This window comes from Hyaena hyaena, unplaced genomic scaffold, assembly GCF_003009895.1.
Source record: "Hyaena hyaena isolate Hyena2069 unplaced genomic scaffold, ASM300989v1 scaffold_242, whole genome shotgun sequence".
In the NCBI taxonomy this organism is placed as follows: Eukaryota; Metazoa; Chordata; class Mammalia; order Carnivora; family Hyaenidae; genus Hyaena; species Hyaena hyaena.
In genome coordinates this window covers 197,345-221,282 of record NW_024080869.1, presented here as the reverse complement: position 1 = coordinate 221,282, position 23,938 = coordinate 197,345, and the positions used below count along the sequence as shown (strand labels likewise).

General features: G+C 34.4%; 1 protein-coding gene across 1 annotated transcript in view; it reads right to left on the bottom strand.

The window, feature by feature from the left end:
* The window catches only part of GFRAL (GDNF family receptor alpha like), a 53,258-nt gene extending 37,500 nt beyond the window's left edge, over positions 1 to 15,758 (bottom strand). Inside the window, exons 1-3 of the mRNA XM_039244308.1 lie at positions 15,737 to 15,758; positions 11,110 to 11,244; positions 8,493 to 8,645 (exon numbers count right to left, since the gene is read on the bottom strand). Coding sequence (XP_039100239.1) covers positions 8,493 to 8,645; positions 11,110 to 11,244; positions 15,737 to 15,758 — 310 coding nt within the window. The remainder of the gene's footprint in view (positions 1 to 8,492; positions 8,646 to 11,109; positions 11,245 to 15,736) is intronic.
* Between the last annotated feature and the right edge of the window lie 8,180 nt (positions 15,759 to 23,938).

The following is a 23,938-nucleotide window of genomic DNA, read 5'->3' as shown; positions in this document are numbered from 1 at the left end:
CAAACCTGAAAAAGTTTCCTGGTTGAATCTATCTTCATAGTCATCACTGTAGGCTGGAGTCTTATTCATCTGAGCATCCTGTATACAAACATCTTCGAACAAACTTTTCCAAATTTCAATACACTCTACTTTTGAAGGATTGTTGCAATGACAATTCCACAAAATCGTTTCTTTCAGACTTTCTCTTAATGCTGAACACATATAGCCTCCATCAAGGGTTTTGCATTGTTCTGATTCTCTCCCACAGGTTTTCTTAAAATTTTCATACAACAGAGTGCAGTGTTCTGATTCCTGGCAGATATGTGCCGCTGTGACACAATCACTCCTTTTTCTCACCATTAATGATGTGTCTTTCTGTTGGAACCACTGTGTGGTATTTAACTGTGAAGCCAAATGTAAAGACGGCACTGATTCTTCTATAAGGTTAAAAAAAAAAGAAACCAAAAATTAAATAAGTTAATTTAATCTTAGTAACTGGCCTGGGTGGCTCAGTTAGTTAAGCATCCAATTCAGATTTGATCTCATAGGATTCCTGAGATGGAGCCCCTTCTTGGGCTCTACGCTGACAGTGGGGAGCCTGCTTGGGATTTTCCCTCTCCTGTTCTCTCTGCCCCTTCACCATTTGTGCATGTCCCATGCGCACTCTTTCTCTCTCAAAATAAATAAACTTTAATAAATAAATTAATTAAATGTGTATAGATTTATCTTTTATAAATATTCTTATATCTATTGTCTTTCAAAAAAACCATTATATTTTTTCAAGAGAGCTATTACAAATGAACCTGAGTTTTTAAAAATTGAAATAAGGGGTGCCTGGGTGGCTCAGTTGGTTAAGTATCCAATTCTTAATTTTAGCTCAGATCATGATCTCATGGTTCATGGGTTCCAGTGCTGCACTGGGATCTGTGCTGAGAGTACAGAGCCTGTTCTCTCTCTCTCTCTTTCCCTCTCTCTCTGCCCATCCCTTGCTCACACTCCCTCAATCTCAAATAAACAACATTTTTTTAATTTGAAGTAAAACAGTGATTTTTTATAGTTTATGCAACCACTCAATGGTAATGTTCAATCTCTTTTAATGACATTTGATCCTCATTATTTATTTTTATTTTTTCATTACATTTTGATGATGACTGATAGAAATTGTGTGTAACTTGATACTTATAAGGCAATACATTATTTCCCTTGCATAAATTTTCATGGATTTCCATCTTCTCCTAGAAATATACTCAAAGTATTTCTCCATCTTTTAAAAATATTTTTATGTTTCCCTTAAGAAGACTTTTCAGCCCTGGGGGTTACATCCCTCACTGAGAATATATGTTTTACTGGACAGTTCAAACAAACTCATAGTTATATGAACTTTACACAAAAAAATATAAGAAAAACAACTTGAATAGGAGACTCCAAGTCAGCTTAACATAGGCTTCCAGAGTATACTGCCTATTTTTAAAATATCATATCTTCCTCAAATGCACTTCAAGTAGATCTCCACAAGAAAAAAAATTCCTTGACCCTACAATTCCTCCCAAAGTCACCTTTTTTCCTGTGATATTTTGATCTAAAAATAAAAGATTGTTAAATTTTGGTCTATTAAATGAATTTTAAATAAAATAAACCAAATTAATAAACTTGGTTTATAAAATGAATTAAGACCTCATAGGTTTAATTTCTACAAATGCCTCATATATACAAGATAAAGGTAATATAATCAATATTGTGATAGAAACATGTTTACTTAAAAAGTACTAGGGCATCCTTACAAGCACTATTCAGAGTCCAGTCTCTGTACTGCATGTGTTTTAAAACACATGCTACTATAACATTTGCATGTATGTCAAATAACAGCTTACAATGGATTTTATAACTATATAAATCAGGCTCCTTTACCAGAACAGAGGTCTTCTTTTCTATCACTTTAGGCTAGCATATGCTGGATTTCATCAATACGATGGATGTGAATTAATGCTACTTTCATATAATTAGTTCTATTACATTGATAATTATATACTGTGAAGCAATCTGTAAACCTGTCTAAATGTCAATCGATTAATCTATCTAAATATCTATTTTTCTCTATATATATTTAATCAGATGGGCTAAATGAAATGAACTGGCTAAATGTCAATTTTGCTCTACTATATTTTCAGCTAATAAAGAGCAGAGACTGTTTTATTCATCTTTATATCCATCCTCCAGCATTTATAATATGTCTACACATACTAACTGAATAATAAAAACTTTATGAAGGGATGCATGATTTAGGTGCTCAAAAATATGTTTAAAAATTTAAAATGCTTATGTTATTTATATTATTGGTCATTTTACTAAGTATCAGGAACTGTGCTGGGTACTTTATCATAGTAAGGAAACAAAGAAAAAAGAAATGCCAATTCTGATTTGTTCAAGAAGTTTACAATAATATTAAGGAAGAATAGAACACTACATGCCTATATATGTTTGGGAATGTTTTGAGAATCCAAAGGGGCGGGGGGGTTGGGAAAGGGAAGAAAGAGGTAGTGAGGAAGAGGGGGAGAGGGAGAGGGAGAGAGAAAGAGGTCATATCTTGGAATGATGACCAAAAAGTTTGTGGAAGGTGCTATAATTGAGACAGAATGGATGTTAAGATTTCACTTATTTCCTTTCTCACAATAAGCAATAAACTAATGGTCCCTGTACACATAACAACTAGGTCATGTCCATCATGAAGTTCATTTATGAAATTGTTTAAGTCTTCTCTTTTTCAGGGTTTTTATATTCCTGGCTTATCAAAATTATTACATAGGGGTCTTTAATAAGTGTCTATTATGGAATACAAAGATTTATATATGTGAACTGATTTCAGTTTAACTGCTCTAAAGTTATATGTACCTATTGAATGGTAACTACATTTTGCCAAAACTTGGTATGATTAAAAGTTGCTAGAGAGATATAAATTAAATTGTCTTGCCATTGTGAAACAAAAGTCAATAAATATTTTTAGTATTTCAATATGCTTTTATTTCAGCCCACTTCAATCTAAAACTAGTATAGACTTATTAATTAACTAACTAATATTTCAGGCTCTGTGTTAGTTGATGACTTTTCAGCATTTATAATTGTTGACTATTTTCTCTGTGTCTCTTTCCCTGATTTCAAAAACTCTTTCTGTAGTTTGTTTCCTTGTCTTCAAAATCTTCTTTTTGGTTACTTTAACGAGATCATGAATGTTGTTATCAAAATCTTTATATTCTCACCTTATGGCCTTTTCTGACCAATCTTACCTTCCTTCATGGTTTTATCTATTTCTTATAAACCTTGAACTCCAAAATATGTCTATTTTAGATTACTGTATTCAGTGCAAGATCCATGTTTCCAAATGCAAGCTAGATGATGTACATTCCTTCATATTTAAAAAATTCTTTGTATCATGCAAAACTTCAAACAAAAAGCCAACATTCTTAACACGAATGTTCCAAAGCATTCCACAGACGCAATATATCCGAAATACAACTCGTCACTCCTATCCCCAATCCTGTACTTTATTCTTTCTTCCCTATCTCAGTGTGTCTCAGTACTCTGTCCCAAGCCAGCAATGTGTATAACATGCTTCATACATTTCATTCTCCTCATATCCAACTGTCACCAATTTCCATTGATTGTAAATGCCTAAATATACCTTACTTATGTCTTCTTCTCATAATCCTCAGCACCAGAGTGTTAATTTACACATATATCACCTCTCTCTCAAATTATTCGATATCCCTGGCCTGAAATTTTCCCTCTCCTCCATCCTGTCTTTTGCACTCCTGCCAATGATACGCTTTGAAAGCTCATTCTAGATTCTTCTGTTTAAAATGCATTAATAGCCTCTTGTAATAACATTTTGAAGTCTAATCCCTTTAGAAAGATACATAAATTCAGCTTCCCTCCTTGTTATAACATCTGGTTTCTTCCCAGCATCATCTCCTTATACTCTACGTTCAGCTTAACAAAGGATTTGTTGCTCCTTGAATGTGCTCTGCTTGATTCTATTTCCTCTGTTTAGAACATCCATTTTGTCTCTGTAATTGACCCAATTTGCCCTAAAAGTCACAAGTCTGTCATTTCTTCTGTGAACCTTCTAAGTCACCATTATTTTATCCTCTATAACTTCAAACACTGTGTGTGTGTGTGTGTGTGTGTGTGTGTTTCACCTAGCATGTAACACAATGTACAGGTGATACTTAGCAGTTACCATTTTAATTAAGAATTGAACTAAAAGTAAAAGAAAGAAAGAAAGAAAGAAAGAAAGAAAGAAAGAAAGAAAGAAAGAAAGAAAGAAAGAGCTGAGCTAAAAGTAAATAAAGCTATCTGGGAAATCCTCAGGTATTTGGAAGTTCACAATGGTATTATAAATAAACTGTGAATCAAAGAGAAAGTCACAAGGGAAATGAGAAACCATTGTGAACTGAATACAAATGAAAATACAACATAATAAAATTTGTGGATGTAACTAAAACAGCACATGGAAGGACATTTATATAATGAAATGCTTAGAGGAGGAAAAAAATCTCAAGTCAGTGATATAAGCCTTTATCTTAAACCAGAAAATGAAGAGCAACTTCAAGTCAAATTAAACACAACAACAACAGAAAATAATAAAGAGCAAAACTGAGAGACAGAGCAAGACAAAGAGAGAGGAAGACATAAGTTACCAGCATCTGGAAGAAAGAGAGGACATCACTATAACTCCTATAGATATTTAAAGGACAATTTGGGAATATTAGGAACAACTTAGCAGAGATATAGGAAAAAAAGGTAAAGTGGAGCACCTAAAAATAAAAATTCAATATAAATCCAACATCTGGGAAAATTCACTGAAAGACACAAACTATCAAACTCACCAAGGAATAAGCAGGTAAAACTGTTCTATGACAAACACATTGAATATTTTTAAATCTTCCAATGAAGAATGCCCAGATATCCTCATTAGTCAGTTAAATTAAACATTTAAGGAAAAAACAATGCTACTTCTTTGTATACTCTTCTAGAATAAAGAAGAGGATAAAATACTTCCCAAATCATTTTTAAAAACAGCATTATCCATGGGCACTTGGGTGGCTCAGTAAGTTAAGTATCGACTTTTGATTTCTGCTCCAGTCGTGATCTCACAGTTCATGAGTTTGTCATGAGTTCAAGCCCCACATCAGGCTATGTGCTGACCACTTAGAGCCTGCCTTGGATTTGCTGTCTACCTCTCTCACTCTTCCCCTTCCCCGCTCGTACATACTCTCTCTCTAAACATTTTTTTAAATAAATTTTTTTTAAAAAATCAGTGTTATCCAGACCACAAAATCAGATAAATATGCTGTTAGAACAGCATTCCAATATACCTCAGGAACAGAGATTAAAAACCCTCAACAAAATATTAGAAAATTGAATCCAGCAACATATAAAATTAGTAACATTTCATGACTGAGTAGTAAATACCCTCAGAATGAAGGGCTTAAACCAACACTCAAAAATCAACAAATAATTCATCACATTAAAAAAACTAAACATGTAAAACATTATCATTTCAAAAGAGGCAGAAAAGCATTTGTGAAATTTAATATCTGCTTATCTATTCCTTATAAAATCTCTAAGCAAACTGGGTATAGGAAAGAATTTCCTCTGCCTGATAAAGGCGGGGGTGGGGTGCAAAGTGCAAAGAACTTACTGCCAAAACTATTCTTAATGGTGCAAAAGTGAATGCATTTCTCCCAAGACAGGTAAAAGGCAAGGATGGCCACTCCTAGCAGTCCTATTTAACATTATTCCAGAGGTCCTACTCAGAACAATAGAGCAAGGAAAAGAAATAGAGGCCTACAGATTGGAAAGGAAGAAATAAAACTGTATTTGCAGATATGAATATTTAAGTCTATGTAGACAATCCTATAGATTCTACAAAATAAAAGATACAAGAACAAATAACTGAGCTGAGCAAGTTTTAGAATATAAGGCCTATCTATCTATCTATCTATCTATCTATCTATCTCTAAATTTTATTTTGATATATTAGGTATAATCAATTAGAAATTAAAATATTAAAAAGTTACCATTTACAACAGCATCAAAAAGTGAAGCATTTTTATATAAATTTTAATACAATATGTGTAATAAGTATATACTGAAAACTACAAAGTACTGATAAAAGAAATCAAAAAAGTCTTAAATAAATGGCGGTATACATCATGTTCATGTATTTGAAAACTCACATAGTAAAGATACCACTTCTACCCAAAGTGATCTAAAGTTTCAAAGTAAACCCAACCAAATGCTAGAAATTTTTGTGCATTTGACAAACTGTTAAATTTACATGGAAAGTCAAAGAATATTCAAATAATTTTTAAAAAGAACAAAGTTAAAGGAATTAACACTGCTTGATTATAAGGCATCCCATAAAGCTACAATAAGAGTATTGGCAAAAGCACAGAAATATAGGCGATTGGAACAAGACAGAAAAATTTAGCAATAAAGCCATTAATATATAGCCCAAAGGAATTTTGAGAAAGGTAAAACTGTAGTTTCTTCAGCAAATGTGATAAAACAATTGGATATCCCTATGGGGCGGGAGGAGAAAAAGAAGAATCAGACCCATGATTTGTACCATAAACAAAACTTAACTTACAATGTATCATAGACCTGAATGCAAAACCTAAACTACTTAATGACTAGGTCATATGAGAAATATATTTGTGATTTGAGGTTGGATAAAGATTTCATAGATGAGAGGCACCTGGGTGACTCAATCAGCTGAGTGTCCGACTTCAGCTCAGGTCATGATCTCACGGTTTGTGTGTTGGGGCCCCCCAGTGGGCTCTGTGCTCACAGCTCAGAGCCTGAGTCTGATTCAGATTCTGTGTCCACCTCTCTCTCTGCCCCTTCCTCACTCACACTCCGTCTCTTTCTCTCCCTCTCAAAAATAAATAAATATTAAAAAATTTTTAAAAATTTCTTAGATGCAACATCAAAGGTATTATTTATAAAAGAAAAAATGATAAACTGGACATCATTAAAGTTTAAAAACAACAAACTTCTTTTTTTGAAAGATACACTTAAAGAAATAAAAGATATAGACTGAAAAATGTCACTTACAGAACACATATCCTGATAAACCCTACTCAATACAGAGACACAACTCTTAAAACCCAATAAAAAAGCCAAAATTCAAATTTAAAAAGGGCAAAATTTTAAAGAGATGCTTTATCAAATAATGCATATAGATGACACATAAGCACATGAAAATATGTTCAACATTATTAAGTAGAAATTTAAATCATAATGTGACACTACCAAATACATCTTGGAAAGGCCCCAAAATAAAAACAAAAAGCAAAATCAAGTGCTACTGAGAAAGTGGAACAAGTGAAAGTTTTACACATTGATGGTTAAATTAAATTTGGAGCACAGTATGGAAGCTTTTTATAAAGGTAAACATACACTTTACCATGTGGCCAAACAAGAATATGGAGACATAAAAACTTACATTTGTAGGAGTCTTATATGTGAATATTTATAGCAGCTTTATTTATAATCTCTAAAAATCTGGAAACAATGCAAATGCTTTCAGTGGTGAATAGATAAACAATACAATGCAGTACTACTCAAAACAGACAACAAACTTGTTCATGAAATATTAGTGGATCACAATGCATGACTTTAAATTAAAATATCAGGCAGGCTCAAAAGGCTCCATGTTATATAATTCAATTTATGTGGAATTCTGGAAAAAGCAAAAGCATGGAACAGAAAATTGTCCAGTTAGCTCACCATGAGTGATTTGAGAGGTGGGATAATGGGAGTCTTCATGACAAATGAGAGGTAAACCTATTTCTTATAAAATGGGAGAAGGTTGATTATGAAAGAAGAGCAAGAACCCCAGGATAGCAGCTGCATCCCAGGCAGATCACTTTTCAGAGTATGCAACAAATTGAGGATCTAGAAACTGATTGCTTCAGAACTACTTCATCCTCCACATGCCTTTGCAAATCTTTATGAATCCTCAAGGACACATGCAGACTACTTGGATTATCACTACTTCAGTGTCAACCAGGCACCTTGAGTAGCCCTAAATAAGTGCATAAATGATTAAATGCTCCATCCAAAGGCAAGTATAATTCCAGATAAGTGGTTATATTTTGGAATTTCTCAGAAAACTGAGTTCTTTAAGAAATAGAAATGATACTTTATTTGTCTTCTATCGTTTAGGTCTTGGTAAAGCCATAGTGAGTCCCACAAATATATAAACTGAGAGAGTGAATCTATAATGTTAATGAATTATAATAGAATGAAGCTTAAAATAGTGGTTAGCAAGTACAGATACATGTTAGGCACTTACTGAGATCTATGACTCACAGAACTTTAAATTACACAACAAAATGATCAAATTAACAAAGAGTGAGAGAGGTTTAATCCAATTACATAGAATTGGTAAATTTTGAAACTGTCTCTTTTTTGTGACTATAATATTTCATATAATCATGTGTTATTACCTGATTCATTGATGCATTTTTTCCCAAGCAGTTTGTTAACAGTACAATAGAGGTTATCAGTGCAGACACAATCTTCAAACTGGAAATTGTTTTCCACCAAGGACTGGATATTCAAGTTACAGTTTGATGAATCCTTCATCTTGCAAGGGTTACCTAGGTTTTACAAACATAATACTTCTGATATTAAACTAAGTATCGCCCTACCCCAAATGCTTTTAACATATTAATCTAAGAAATGCGTTATTATAATAAGACTTTCTGGGGCTGCTGCAAGATGTCCACGTAAGTGGCTTTTTAAGCACAAAATCTATTTTTTATGTGTATTCACTTTTGAGAGATGGAGACAGAGCATGAGGGGAGGAGGGACGGAGAGAGAGGGAGACCCAGAATCCAAAGGTTTCAGGCTCTGAGCTGAGCCTGATGTAGGGCTCAAACTCATGGATCATGAGATCATGACCTGAGCTGAAGTCAAATGCTTAACTAACTGAGCCACCCAGGCGCCCCAACACAAAATCTATTTTTACTATCTTTTCCCTCAGTATTTACTTTCTAAAATAGATTAAAGCTTGCTATACCTTATAATGACTCTGTTCCCACTTAGAAGGCCAATTTTTACTCTTCAATAATAATCAAGACTGTCCTTATATGAGGTGACCAGAATGATCCATAATCTTAACTATTTTGTCAGTTTGGCTATTTTTATTAGCTATTTGTCATAATCTTCTGTTGTATTTGTCATTCTAAGATTATAGTAAGAGACATGCAAGTGGCTCAAAATTCATCATGAGAAATGAAGTGGTCCTGACGCTTTGTAAGCACTCAATAAACATTATTGAATGAGTCTTTCATAATTATCAATATTTCATTTTCTGCTTTAATTTACAAAATCCTATTCATCTACCCAACAATTTTCTTTTATTCATTTTTTGAATAAAATTACTTGAGTTCATTTCATTTATGTATTTGAGAATATTTCGATTTCAACCTTGTGAATGAGATAATTATGCAAATATTACTGCAATTCACTGAAAATGACTTGCTATTTGTATACTGAAGTACATGTTATAATTCATGACACCAAATATGATATTTTAAATTGCTTTGTAAAATGTAACAAGGAGCTTCTTCATCAAAACAAATGACAGATTTTTTTGTCACTGTCTTCTATTCTCATCTAAAAATTATTGTATTACTTAGAGCAAATTAGGCTTTTAAAATTCTTTTTCCTGAACTGTAATAAGAATGGGGGGTTAGACAGCTATAACTTACTCTGGAGTATGAACATACTCCCTTCAAGGGCAGGACATAGAAGGAAATCTTTCTCTTTTCCTCTACATCCTATGTAATTCCTTGAGGTCATGTGGATGGGGAGGAGTTCTGGTGGCATAGATTGTAAATGTTGGCCCTCAGAACTATAGGTTGCTGCCTCTTGAGCCCAACTTACTTCCCCTTCTGTGTTTTGTAATGTAGAAGCTGTCCACACAGATAGGCAAAAATCATGAGCAGTACACACTTCACATTTTGCAAAATGACTAGAGAAATTAAGTCATGGAAGAATCTGTTATACTCCCTTTTCAACTTTTTGTACTGAATATTCCAGAAAGTTTATTAGCTTTTTATGATCTTATAATATCCATTATACAGGTTGATAAATTATATTAGAATACAATTTTTGAATTGTTTGTGATAATAGTATTAAGGTAATGCCTCACTATGTAATCAATTTATCTATAATTAGTGAATGGAGTCCTACTATAATGGTCCATACAATATTTATTCAACTAATTGATATATTCAGTAGGTTTTCTTTTCTTTTAAACAAGTAACAGTATCCTCCCATCTTCACATTCTCTACCTCTTGGGACTCTCCTCAAATGTTTGGAATGTAGGAAATGTTAAAAATAAAAATATATTTTAAATTGTTCTTGACACAGATGGAATGGAAGACAGCATATCTGTTGCAAGAATATAAAAATGTACATTATACACATGCGAATAAATAACAATGCTTTTGATCATCACAAATGTTGTTTTTCCTATTTTATTATTGACATATTAATATATAAGCAAAATGCATTTGAAAAATTTTTGCCATGCTTCTGACAAGCATGCATATAATTATAATATTGTACATGGTGAGATAAGTAAAAAAAAAATTGAAATCTTTCATAAACTTCCCCACAGCACATTAAGACTCTTGAGTTCTTGTTACTACATTCACTAATAAGCAATTGAAGGTAAATCACATAAATATTAAGTTTGAGTAAGGTGTTTAGAGCAAAGCTAACTCAGTTCCCAGGGCAGTGAAAGAAAATATCAAATCCTATTTTTATCTCAGTAAAAAAGAAATCAATTGTGTGTGTTTTAAATAATGTATTTTATTGGGATGCTTACATGGCTCAGTTGGTTAAGGGTGTGACTTCAGCTCTGGTCATGACCTCATGGTTCATGGGTTTGAACCCTGCAGGGGCTCTGTACTGACAGTGCAGAGCCTGCTTGGAATTCTCACTCTCTCTCCCTCTCGTTCTGCCCCTTCCTCTCCCCCTCCCTTTCTTTCTCTCTCTCTCACAAAACTAAATAAGTAAATAAACTTAAAAAATTAAAGAATGTATTTTACCTGAAACATTGCATGAATCTTCCATTTTTCTCCATGCATATTTACATCCATTTATATCACTTAGGCATTGCTGTCTTAAATATGTGCAATCAGTGGTTTGGGAAGTGGATTCATTTTCCAAGCATAACACCATAGCTGAAATAACAACAACAGAACAAAAACAACAAGGACACGTTTGCAATATGACCATATGGCAGTTATTTACCTCAAAACTAAGTTATTGATGATAAAGAACAGTGGTATGGAAAATATAATCTGATAAAATTATTACAAGATTGGAATGGATCTTAACCTCCCTTCTATCTATAGATCAGTATTTCTACTTTATAAGATTCTTAAATGAAGAGTCTAGATTTGTGCTTTTGTTTGGTGCATATTTATTCCTCAATTTATATTCTTAAGACTATTGCTCTATTGAAACTGCTCTCTAAACTGCCCTAATCATCTCCATGATATCAACCTTAATAGTTTTAACACTTTATCTTGCCTACTTTTATCATTGCACATTTTGTTGCTATTTTGTTTTTAAAACTCTCTCAACCTTTGGCAACCAGCTCTTCTAGTTCTCTCGATACTTACTCATTTGACATTTTCTGACCATAGTTAGGCCTCTTCCCATGATCCTTGTCTTTTTCTGCTGAACTCTATTTTTAGCTTATTGTCTATCCTCACATGCTTCCCATTCTCATTTTATACCCTCTATGTACAATCCCATGTATTTTAATGGTTTTAACTAAAATCTCTAGATTGATGATTCTCTAAAGTATAATTCAACCCCATTATTTTCAGTATTCCAGTTATATTTGTTGTTATGTCAACCAATGTGTTCTAGACACATTTCAAGACTATAGAATCTTTTTTATCATCACCACTTCCTGGTGGACAGCCCTACTTTGTCAATTTCACTGTTCTCAGAAGCACCCACACTAGAAGCCATGGATTCATTACAGACTCCTTTTTTATCCTCAACTTCACTCTCTTATATCCATTTGTGCATAGTTCCTTGACTCTTATTTTGAATATTTGACCAACTCATCAATTAGTCAATTTGCCTCCAGTTTCATCATACTCACATGAGTTCTTTACACCCCCTAAACTGCCTACTGTACCATTCTGGTCCTGCCATTTCTCTGCTTCATCCCTTGGATGATTCCTCATAGCATAGCTCTTATACTCCTTATTACATGCAATCTAGACATCCTTGAGCATTTACTGTTTCCCAGATGCTCCATGCTATCTTGTATATCTGAGTATTTACTGTACACTCATTAATAGGTACTCCTTTTTATCTCCTGAAAACTTTTTTTTTTTTTTTTTTTGGTCCTTTAACACTCAACACAATCATTACCTTTTATGGAATCCTTCCCTGAATTCAATACCCTCTTCTTATATCCAAATTGATTTAATGCCTCTCATTTATTTAACTAGAATATTGGGATTTCCCCAACCATATCTTTACTGCTCTGTAATGAAAATATGTATTTATATGATTGTCTCCACCATGGGGTTCTAGGGTTTTACTGGGCAGACACTGGAAGTAATTCATAATCTTATCCTCATCATCAAACACAATGAGACATTATGTATATATGTTGCCTTACACTAACTTGAATAGTTATTTAAGAATGAATTATAAGGGTGCCTAGATGGCTCAGTGGGTTAAGCATAAGACTCTTGATTTCAGCTCAGGTTGTGATTTTGCAGTTTGTGAGATGGAACACTGTGTTGGGCTCTGTGCTGACAGCATGGAACCTGCTTGGGATTCTCTCTCTTCCTCTCTCTCTCTGCTCCTCCCCCATTCATGCTGTCTGCCTCTCTCAAAATAAACTTAAAAGAAAAAAGAACAAGTTATAAATAAGTAGCTGATACTATAATAAAAATAATACCTTCCAGATATTTACAAGTTATGTTGGATAGAAAAGTTTCCAGTAAATTTTCTAAAAATATCAAAAAAGTAGCAATGCTAATTTATCATATTATGCAAATTAGTTGAAATGATTCTGCAAGCATGCCAAGTGATACTTGTTGAATCAATCCATAGAAAAATATGGCAATAGCAATCCAGTTACAGAGACAATATATTAATTATAATCAGGAGATCTCAAACTAGGTCTTAAAGTCAAATTGATTGAACTTTTAAAAAGATGATGTTAATTATGTATCACCTATGACAAAGCAGAGTTATGGGCTTCAAGTAAAGCCTAAAATCTTTTCTTTATCTTACCTCTTTTCAAACCTCTTCTCCTAAGGAGAATCCAAGACAACTCATTGGATGGATCATATGTACTACTTGCTGGGTCACTGCATTTGGAGATTAGGCCCAAGAGTGTGGCTCAGTCACATTTTTCTTGTTGAGGGCTGGAGTAAAAATTGACATATCAGCCTTCTGTTCTGTCATGTGTTCATTTGTTAAACTCATTTAACCAAAATCCTGTCCTAGGTTAGCAAGTCTAGAGAAAGAGAAAGAGAGCCCCTTCGATTCTGGCCCAAAGTTACTTGTTTGAATCCAGCTTTCCAAAGACCCTGAAGTATTTTATGTCAGAAATTCAACTCATAGGAAACTGGAATTTTATGGGGGTGCTACGGTGGCTCAGTTGATTGAGCAACTGACTTTAGCTCAGGTCATGATCTCACAGTTTTTAGGTTTGAGCCCTCTATTGAGCTCTGTGCTGACAGCTAGGAGCCTGGAGCCTGCTTCGGATTCTATGTCTCCCTCCCTCACTGCCCCTCTTCTACTCGTGCTCCTCCTCCTTCTCTCTCTCTCCCTATCAAAAATAAATAAACATTAAAAAAAAGAAAGAAACTGTAATTTTATTTGACATTGATCATTGTGTCTTGTGAATAGCTCCTTCAGGAGTTATACATGATAGTATCCTGAATACATCATCAAAACATTACCAGTGCCTCTGTCTAGTGATGGTTAATAAATTCTACATATTATCTTTCTCAAATCTGTTTCATTTTCTTCCATATTTTAAAATTTTAAGTTCCACTTGATTGTTTACTTTATATGATTTTCCACACCCTCCAATAGGATAAAATACTAAATTTACTAGGAAAACTATCTCAGTGATCTGGCCAACAAGAATGAAAATAACTTTAACTTGCCAAAATCTCAGTCACTCCTTACTATGATTTGTGGCCATGTATTTAACCCAGGAGTTTTCAAGGATTCTCTTGAAATGCTCAGTGAAAAATAAGGCTTGTTTTAAAATAACAAGATAAAAAATGCTGCACTTAATATCCCCTCTTAAGTCTTATTATATGACATGTTCTATTTTAAAAATTCACCATGTCCTATATTTCTCTGGCTATAGAACTTTCCCACATCTTAAGACCTATTTAGATGCTATTAAACAAGTATCTTAATCTATATTAAGCCTACCAGACAGTATAGCTTTGACCCAAAGAGTGTTAGAAATCATTTTCTTCTTCATGCAACCTAGTGTCAAATTAATTTAGAAGGGAAACTTGAAAACAAGAGGCCCTCCTTGCTTTTTCAACTGGAGCCATAATGAGGTTGTAACATATTTTATGTGTTCTGTTATATTGCTGTCTTATCTACAAAATTAAAATCTCCTAGAGTTTTCTTTATAATCAAGAATAGAAATAAGGAAATAGTGTTAAAATAAATCCAAGAAGCAAAATTTTGGCATAGTAAATAACTAATAGTAAAACTAAAGAAAAACTGGAATTATATAAAATATTCCATTCCTTCTCCCCTTTTTTGACTTGATTTATGTTCAACATAATTTGGAATAAACTTCTTTGTTTTATTGCCCACAAGTACTTTTTACTCACTAATATCTATTAGTGTAAAAAAAATAATGGCTCTGTTTTAGTGAATGGAATATTAATATTCAGCTATAATCATAACTATTTTTTCCTGAATTTATTTTATAGATTCTACTAAATTCTGAAGAAAATAGGACAGCTTCTCCGATGATACATATAGCAAATAGATCTTCATGGATTCTACTTTAAGTATAAATTAATTCTTTTCCACCAGTACTTTAGGATACCTTCACACTATCCAACACAAGAGGAATTATTCCAAACCTCATCTCTAGCTAACAAAAACTAATATGTGAAGCATCTGATGGTATGTTAAGTTGTTTTATTGTATGAAATGACTCCTCTTTAGTAAATATGAACACTGTAAAAGTCATGGAATTGAATACTTTAAATTAATATCATTTAATTCACTTTCAAAGAAAATAGATAAATTTTCAAATAGATAATTTGAAATTTTCCATCATATAACTTGTAAATAGATACTGGAAGGTTTCATTTCTCAAAGGCTCTACTATCTATGTGAATTCCATAAATCCTAAGAAATAATTCAAAATAACTGGATTATCCTATACAATAAAATAGAAACAACCTGAGAGATTAATGCAATCCCTGCATTGTGCATTTTCTCCAGAGTTTATAAAAGAGTAAGTGTACATTTTTGAGAAAGTAATAAACCATGTTAATTGTTGTATACCAATGTATCCATTGGTAATTGAGACTTCATGTTACAAGTACATTCGCTTAATCAACAGTTAAGTCAGATAAGACAGCATTCAGTTCATGAAGAAACGGTGCTATGAATCCAAGTAAACTAGGAGCATGAATCACTTACCAAGGAAAATGAAGACCATCATGCTGGACAACCTGGAGTTATTCACCTGCAAGAAAGGCAGACGTGTTAACTGCAACATCCTTCTTAACAGTAACCACGCAGATAAGGCTTCAGCTTCTCCCCTTGCTTCCTGAAAGCATTACTGATTCAAGTGAGCTTCCTCTGTCACCATCTCCTCACCAATCTTTCCTGAGCTGTGAACTTTCCTAATTACGTCCAAATTCAATTATTTTCTTCTGAGCATACTAATCTCGGATATTATGCTTCCAAGAAAACCCACAAGCCAGATACTAAGAAATGATTCATGCCCAGCACATTCATGAGAAAGGTGTTTTGTTTTCTTTTTTTCCTTCCAGTAGAATACTAAACTGTGTAAAAGCTTCTCAACTATAACCCCCAGGTTTCCTACAGACTGGAGTATCCTCAGTTTGCACTTCATTAATTAACCCCATGATGGCAATTTTAGGTCATCTGAGAATATGGGAAAGGAGAAAAGTGATACGTAGCCTAGGCGAATGTATGGGGGATGCAGGTTCCACCAAGATCAAGCTGGTGTGCTTCATCTTCACAAACAAGAGGTGTTCCCTATGTGTGCCACATACTGCAGCATGCTTTCACGTTGTAGTGCTGCAGCTGCAGTCACCCAGTCACAACAGACACAGTGTCAGTGTAAGAAATGACTTCTTGCAGCGATGCAGAAATTCCCTGCTCCACGGGAAACGTAAGCCACTTGCAATCACTTGATGATTGTGTTTCAGCATCTATAAGAGGCATTGCTATGGTCTGAATATTTATGTCTCCCTACAAATTTATATGTTGACATTCTAAACCCCAAAATGATTATATTCATTGGTAGACTCTTGGGGAGGTGCTTAAGTTGTCAGGGTGGAACCATGATGAATGAGGCTCCAGAGAGATCCCTTGCGCCTTCCACCAGTGAGGACACAGCAGGAAGTTACCAGCTATAAACTGGGAAGAGGGCCTTTGTGAGAATGTGGCCATGCTGGAGCCTTGATGTTGGACTTCTAGTCTCCAGAAATGTGAAAATAAGTATCTGTGGTTTATAAATGACCAGACTGTTATAGCAGTCCAGAGGGATTAGAATGATCCTGTATTTTCAATGTGTTCTTGCTCACAAGAACCTAAATCATCAAACTTCCACTTTTAAAACATCTGAGACCTTTCTGTAATGGATGCTTGGAAATATATAATGCTGTGTCCGCAAGAAATAAAGAAAATAGAGGTGTGAAGAAGCTACTATCTTGAGATGAGACAGAAGCATTTTGTGTCCTCAATGGAACAAGTATTGATTCCAATTGTCCATATTTATTTTATGCTAGGGAGAATTTATAACATATTTTGGTTTCAGAATGCATAATGGAGAAACGCAGACTTGAGAGTCCAACAAACTGAAATTGTAACACTGTTTTTCTCTATTAATGTAGGTAAATGACTTCATATTGGAAATTGTTTATATTTACTCCTCTGTAAAATGTTCTCATTGTATCCATGGTTGCTGTATACATCAAGTATGCGTATGGGGCTTATATCCCAGAGATCAACCAATGCCAGTTATACTACACTCAGTGGCTTATTTAACAAAAGAATGACTTCATAAAATTATTCAATTATTTCCTTTTAAAGGCACTGAGTTACTAAGTTTATATTATAAACTTTACTGAGATCATTATTCTTTGTCATATAAGCCATTTAAAATGGCTAAAGCTAGAGAGAGATTCAGTGGCTCTGTTGCTTCACAAACTTCCCCTGGACATGGATGGCAAGGAGAGCCCAAGGAAGAGGCAAGGGCACTGCAGATGGGCAGGTGGCGGGTTTAATAAGCAAGGGAACTTACACATGAGGCTTGTCTTCAGCAGCCTTAAGATGAATAGATCTCCCCTTCACCTGCCAGAATCTCACAGTTTACACAAAGGCCTTACCTGGGTTCAGTCCTGTCTACAGTCCAGAGGATCTCAATAGCACAGTCCTCTCTGAGACCCTGAGACCCGCATCCTTGGAATGGCGCACAGGGTGGGAGTGGTGATCTAACCTCCATTGCATTCCAAGGACGGGGAGGAGTGAAAAGCCTCCTACCGCCTACTTTCAGTTCTCAGGTCAAATGGAGGTCAGGGCTTCTTGATGACCTCCTTAACCAGCTCCCATTTTTGAATAGCCCAGGGGTAGAATTGATTTCAGGCATGTTTTAACCTTATTCTGGGGCTTGAGGGTTTCCTCTCCTATCTCTTATTTGTTAACTTCTGTGTCCACTCTATTCTCAGGCAGCTTCTTTCTCCAAAGAGAAGGAGGGCCTTCACCCTTGGCACGCAGCCTTCTCTCTTTGAAGCCAGAGCAGGAAATGTGACTCTTTCCCTAGTAAAATTCCAGATTTTTGTCACATCAGCTCAATGTGTTCCATGCTAGTCAGTGTCACCTAGTGGAAATGATCCCACTTAGGGATCATCTTCATCATGGATGTAGGTGGGACTGGCCCTATTCTAACCACAGAAACCGATGGTAGAAAAGGGGTGCATCACCAAGGAAAGTCATGGTATTAGACAAGCAAGTGAAGGGACCTGGACAGGAACAGAAATAAATCTCAGTGGAACATCTAAATTCTGAATTAGTGCAGGGTTGCCACAAGAAAAATAAACTAATAGAACAAAGGATAAGAATACCAAAACACAGCTTCTTTTCAAGGAGGGTGATTGGGTTATGATTTTCTAGAAGGCAGGGCCACACAGAAGTTGAATGTTAAAGCACATAGTAAATGTCACTAATTTTGGCCAAACAGGTGCAGCTGCTGTGGTCTAGTGCTTTCACGTATGGAAAGCCTCTGTGCCAGTACACCTGCTCATCCCATAATAATGATCAGCTGTGGCACTCTCTAAAGCATTGGTTGGTAGCATTTTTTGTCACTAGTCCCCTTTCTCCATAGAACTCCCTCCTTAGAATATTTTTAAAGGTGCAAATTTTGTTTTAAAGTAATTACAAAAGAAATTCATCATACTGAAATATATTCACCAAAATATTTTTCTAAAAAAATTGTGAGAAAGCAATATATATGCTTCTTTATTACCAGAGTAAATGCCAAAATCCAGGGAGGTCCAATAATACTGTAATTTCAGTGTATTGAGAGCCACAGAAGCTAATCTGAGGTATTTTCTATTTTCTATTAATGCAACATCATATAAAAAATTGTGTAATTTTCTACTGGAGATAAAGACAACACAGGAAGTACCGAATATGAATTAGAGTTTAGTAAAAATAGAATACAGCTTTGCCCTTAGCAAATTTATAGACACCCCAGATTAATAAACCTTAATCAAATGTAAAAAAACCCTCAGTGCTTTCAACTCCCTTAATTGCTTGGAAACTGGCTATTGAATCAGAACATTTTATAGGTGAGAGGAAATAATAAAAATATCACTTTCAGAAGATTACAATGATAATGGGTGTGAGATTTAAAAATGTGTTCAAGTTTTATATTAAATGCTATCAATAAATAAATGAAGTAGAAGAAAGTAGAGGTGCTCGGGCTGAACTTTAGGTTGGAAGCCCCAAGCTCTGTTAATTGGCCTTTGCCATCACCATCCACAGCTGCCACTGAGACATCAAAAGATTCCTGAAATCCTATTCAAAATGCATTGATCATGAAAATTAATCATTCATTTTTTTTTTACATAAAGAATCCATTCTTATAACAGTAAGTGAAATACTCTAGACCTTGCAACTTTTCACTGGGCAAAGGATACCATGATTTCTATTCAACATTTACTGAAAGCCTACCATATCCAAAGCTCTCTGCAAAACCAAAATTGAGGAATCGTCCCTAGTTTCACAGATTAGATAAAATAGGGTGCAGATGAAACTACATATAAAAAAGAAAGAAAAAATTGTTGAAAAAAACATAATAAATCAGTGAAACATCTATATATTACATTTATTAGAAGACATTGTTTTTGGAACTTTCTGTCTCATGATATTTGACTCCCCCTCACCCCAAGTACTCCTGCATTGTTTCTATATTTGTCCACTTAATATTTTGTAAAATGCTCATATCTAGAATAGAGAAAATCTGGTCAGCCTTAGATTAGGAGTCAACCTAAAATTCACAGCTCTGAAAAGAATATATATTTCTGGTGATGAATTCCTTGATTATAAAGCCTATAAATAAGGCTCTAAGACACGTAGTAATAAAGGAAGACATTATACAGTACACTGGGGGATAATAAGAGACTCTCACTGTCTTTTACTAGAGATCCTCACCAAAAAGAAAAATTAACTCAGCATGGTGGCCTACTTAATCATCTCCTCATGAACTGCCCACTGGCCTCCTTTTACTAACAGACTGATAGGAGATGGCTATGAGTCGGAGGACAGGGCAGCCAGGACTGGGAAAAGACAGTGAGACACAGTCCAGAGACAGTGCTGAGGTATGTTTGGGGGACTTCAGATGGGTTATTATCTTTGAAACTCATGGTGAGTAAGAAGAAAGGATAAATGGCCAGATCACAGTCACCAAGGAGTCTAGAGTATATTCAAAAAGAAAATGGAGGCTGTTGGTGAATTTTAAAAAGGAAGCAACTGGGTTGATGTTTTTAGAAATTGCTTGAGAAATGCTACAGAGGATGGTTTGGAACAAGGATAATTACCAGTTGTGAGGCTCTTTCAGTAGTTCAGAAGGGATATGGCAATGGATAATCTAAAAAGTAATGACAATAGAGAAGAAACGATAGATCCAAAGTACACGAAGGATTGGAAATGTACAGGATCTGGTGACCATTTGAGATGGAAGGAAAAGCACAGGATGAGTCACTTACTGAGGCACTTATCTCACAATTAGAGGCTCTAAAAACAATATAATTTTATCAACCGAAGAAGTTAAACATTAGAATGAAGGAACAGTTCCTGTAGTCTATGTGTCACCAGGGAAGGTAAGGTGGCTGTCTCCAAAAGGACCAAAACAGCTCTGCAAGACAGCATTGTCTTGGGAGATTCTTGCTGTACAAGGTCTAGCTCTCAGTCTAATAGGATCAAGAATGGATTCATCTTTTAAGAGTTCACTAACATGAAAAAAGATCATAGTATAATTAATCATATTGTCAGTTTATTCATTCATAAAAAGAAAGTCAGCTCATAGTCACAATATGTACTTCATGTAAGCATGCCAATAGGGGAAAGTAGGTAGATGAAAAGTTTGGATTTTGGGGATTAGTTCTATAATGAATTCTATATTACCTGAATATTTAATGGCATCAGGTTAGGATAGTCCTCAGATATTGCTGTTTGTAAAAATGAGGTATATGCCATAGTCTTGCTTTCTTTGGGTGAATTAATCTATTTAATCATAGCAGCCCAATCTGGTCACAGTGCTACCATTTTCAGCTATATTGGACATCTCTCTATGCTTGTGTTTTATTGATTTTGACACAACTAATTTTAAAATTACATAATAGCATGTGTCATATAATTGGGCTAATCATAAGAGTCATACGTATGCCATGGAAAGTTTTGTTTATAAAGCAGATAATATTACTATATGAAAGCAGTAGTTCTGTAGCTGGCTTTGAGCTATTCCATAACTTCTATTAGTTGGGTCTGATTTTCAGGAATTTGGTTTTTTTTAACAATTTTTTTATGTTTATTTATTATTGAGACAGAGAGAAACAGAGCATGAGTGGGGGAGAGGGGCAAAGAGAGAGGGAGATACCGAATCCAAAGCAGGCTCCAGGCTCTGAATGTCAGCACAGAGCCGGACATGGGACTTGAACCCACAAACTATGAGATCATGACCTGAGCCAAAGTTGGATGCTTATCTGACTGTGCCACCCAGATGCCCCTGCTTTTCAGGAATTTGTGAACTTTAAAAACATAATCAAGGCCAACTGTTGTAAAATATCCTTAATTTCTTTAAATTTTCTTTTCCTACCTTCATATCTGCTCTCTGCTTCCCAGTTCATCTTAACATTAGAGTCTGTTGTACATTCTGATCATCATGGTGGAAAGATATTATGTGCCTTCTGATTTGGAAAATTTATCATTATTAAGTGGAAAGGGTACCACTTGTTACCAGATCACCTCAAAGCACCACATAATCATATTTAAATTTAATATAGTTCTTCCCTTTATTATAGGATATAGTAGTCTTTGAAATGAGTTCATCCACAGTGCAGTCATTGTCCTCCAGACACATGAATGATTAGGGTAGTGGATGGATGCTTTTTGCTGAAATATAGACTGGACAGTTTTTATAAGACTCATTCTCCAAGGGAAATATTGAGGAAAAGCTCTGGACATCCCATGGGGAGGTGTCTGATAATAACATATAGAGACACATTATTTTTTAAATTTTTTTTTTAATGTTTCATTTATTTCTAGGAGAGAGAGAGAGAGAGAGAGCATGAGCAGGGGAGGGTCAGAGAGAGAGGGATATACAGACTGAAACAGGCTCCAGGCTCTGAGCTGGCAGTCAGCACAGAGTCCGACGCGGGGCTCGAACCCACGAACTGCGAGATCATGACCTAAGCGAAAGTCGGACGCTTAACCGACTAAGCCACCCAGGCGCCCCAGAGACACATTATTTTTATTATGTTATTAAGTCTACTGGAAACAGATTTATATTGTTGAAATTACCTTCTTTTCCTTCTCAAGGCAATGGTTTTCCACTGTGAAATATTTAGTATTTATGTTTAGTATTTGAAAAATAACAAATAAAAATATTTATATTTAGGTCACCAAGAGATATTTACTGATTTGGTGTATTTTCTTCCAATTGTTTTACTTATATTTATTTATTATTCTTAACACATCATTGTTATATTTGTGTATACATTTGTACAAAAAATGTTAATAGCATCTGTTATTTTTTTCTGATTGCAAATGTCAAGGAAAAAATCAATGATTGTACCACTTATGGATAACTAATATAAATACTTGGTTATATTGGTTGTATTTCTTAGGTCTTTTTACATATATCCATATATCCATATGTGACCTATATATCATTTTTCAAAACATAGATAACACAGAAATATCAATAAGTTATAGATGGAAATAATATGAAAAAGATGGTTAAAGTATCCATTTTAAATTTTCCGCTATTTCCATTAAAACCCTACATACACTTCTTGGATTTAAAGTGTTAGTAATTTTTTTTTAATCAGGCTTTTCAAACCCTAAAATTTAAAATAGAAACCCATGGAGGAGGGCACTTTGGGGATGAGCCCTGAGTGTTATGTAGAAACTAATTTGACAATAAACTATTTGTAAAAAAAAATAAATAAATAAAAAATTAAAAAAAAAATAAAGAATACAACCTCAAAAAAAAAAAAAAGAAGAAGTTAACCAGACTTTAGTTGATCTGTAATTAGATTCTAAAAAATAAATAAAAATAACATTTCATAAATTAAAAAAAAAATAGAAACCCAAATAACTCAAATTTCATGACTAGCACTTATAATAAATGCTTTCCATGTAATGCCTTTTTTTTTCATGTGGAAACTACTGATTTCTCTTTGGTAATTATACAAGTAACCTACAATCATTGGTAAAAATTCAGAAACTATACAAAACTTTAAGTAAGAAATAAAAATAATGTATAATTTCATTCTCAGAGATAAATTACGTTGAGATTTGATGTACAACTTTCAAAAAATTTTCAAGCATAGGAGCACATGTGTGGCTCAGTAGGTTAAACATCCAATTTCAGCTCAGGTCATGATCTCATCTCATGGTTCATGGGATCGAGCTCCACATCAGGCTCTGCACAGACAGTGCAAAGCCTGCTTGGGATTCTCTTTTTCCCTCTCTCTCTACCCCTCCCCTGCCTGTGCTCTCTCTCTCTCTCAAAATAAATAAATGCACAGTAATTTTTTTCAGACATAATTATAAAAGTACACTGTATAGAATTTAAAATTATATGCTGCAAGCATTCTACAATTTGGTTTGTTCCATTAACAATGCATGACGAACACCTTTCCATGTCCATATGTAAATATCAAGACTGTCATTTGATGTCTCTGTAGTAGTTGACTATTTAAACTTTATTTAATCTAATATTCTTTTACTTATTCAACAAATATTTCTTTTACACCTACTACATTCCAGACACAGTTCCTATTTTTATAGACAGGTAAATAGACATAGATCCTGTCTTCAAGGTGCTTCTATGCTAGTTGGGGAATACAAGTGTAAACAAACAAA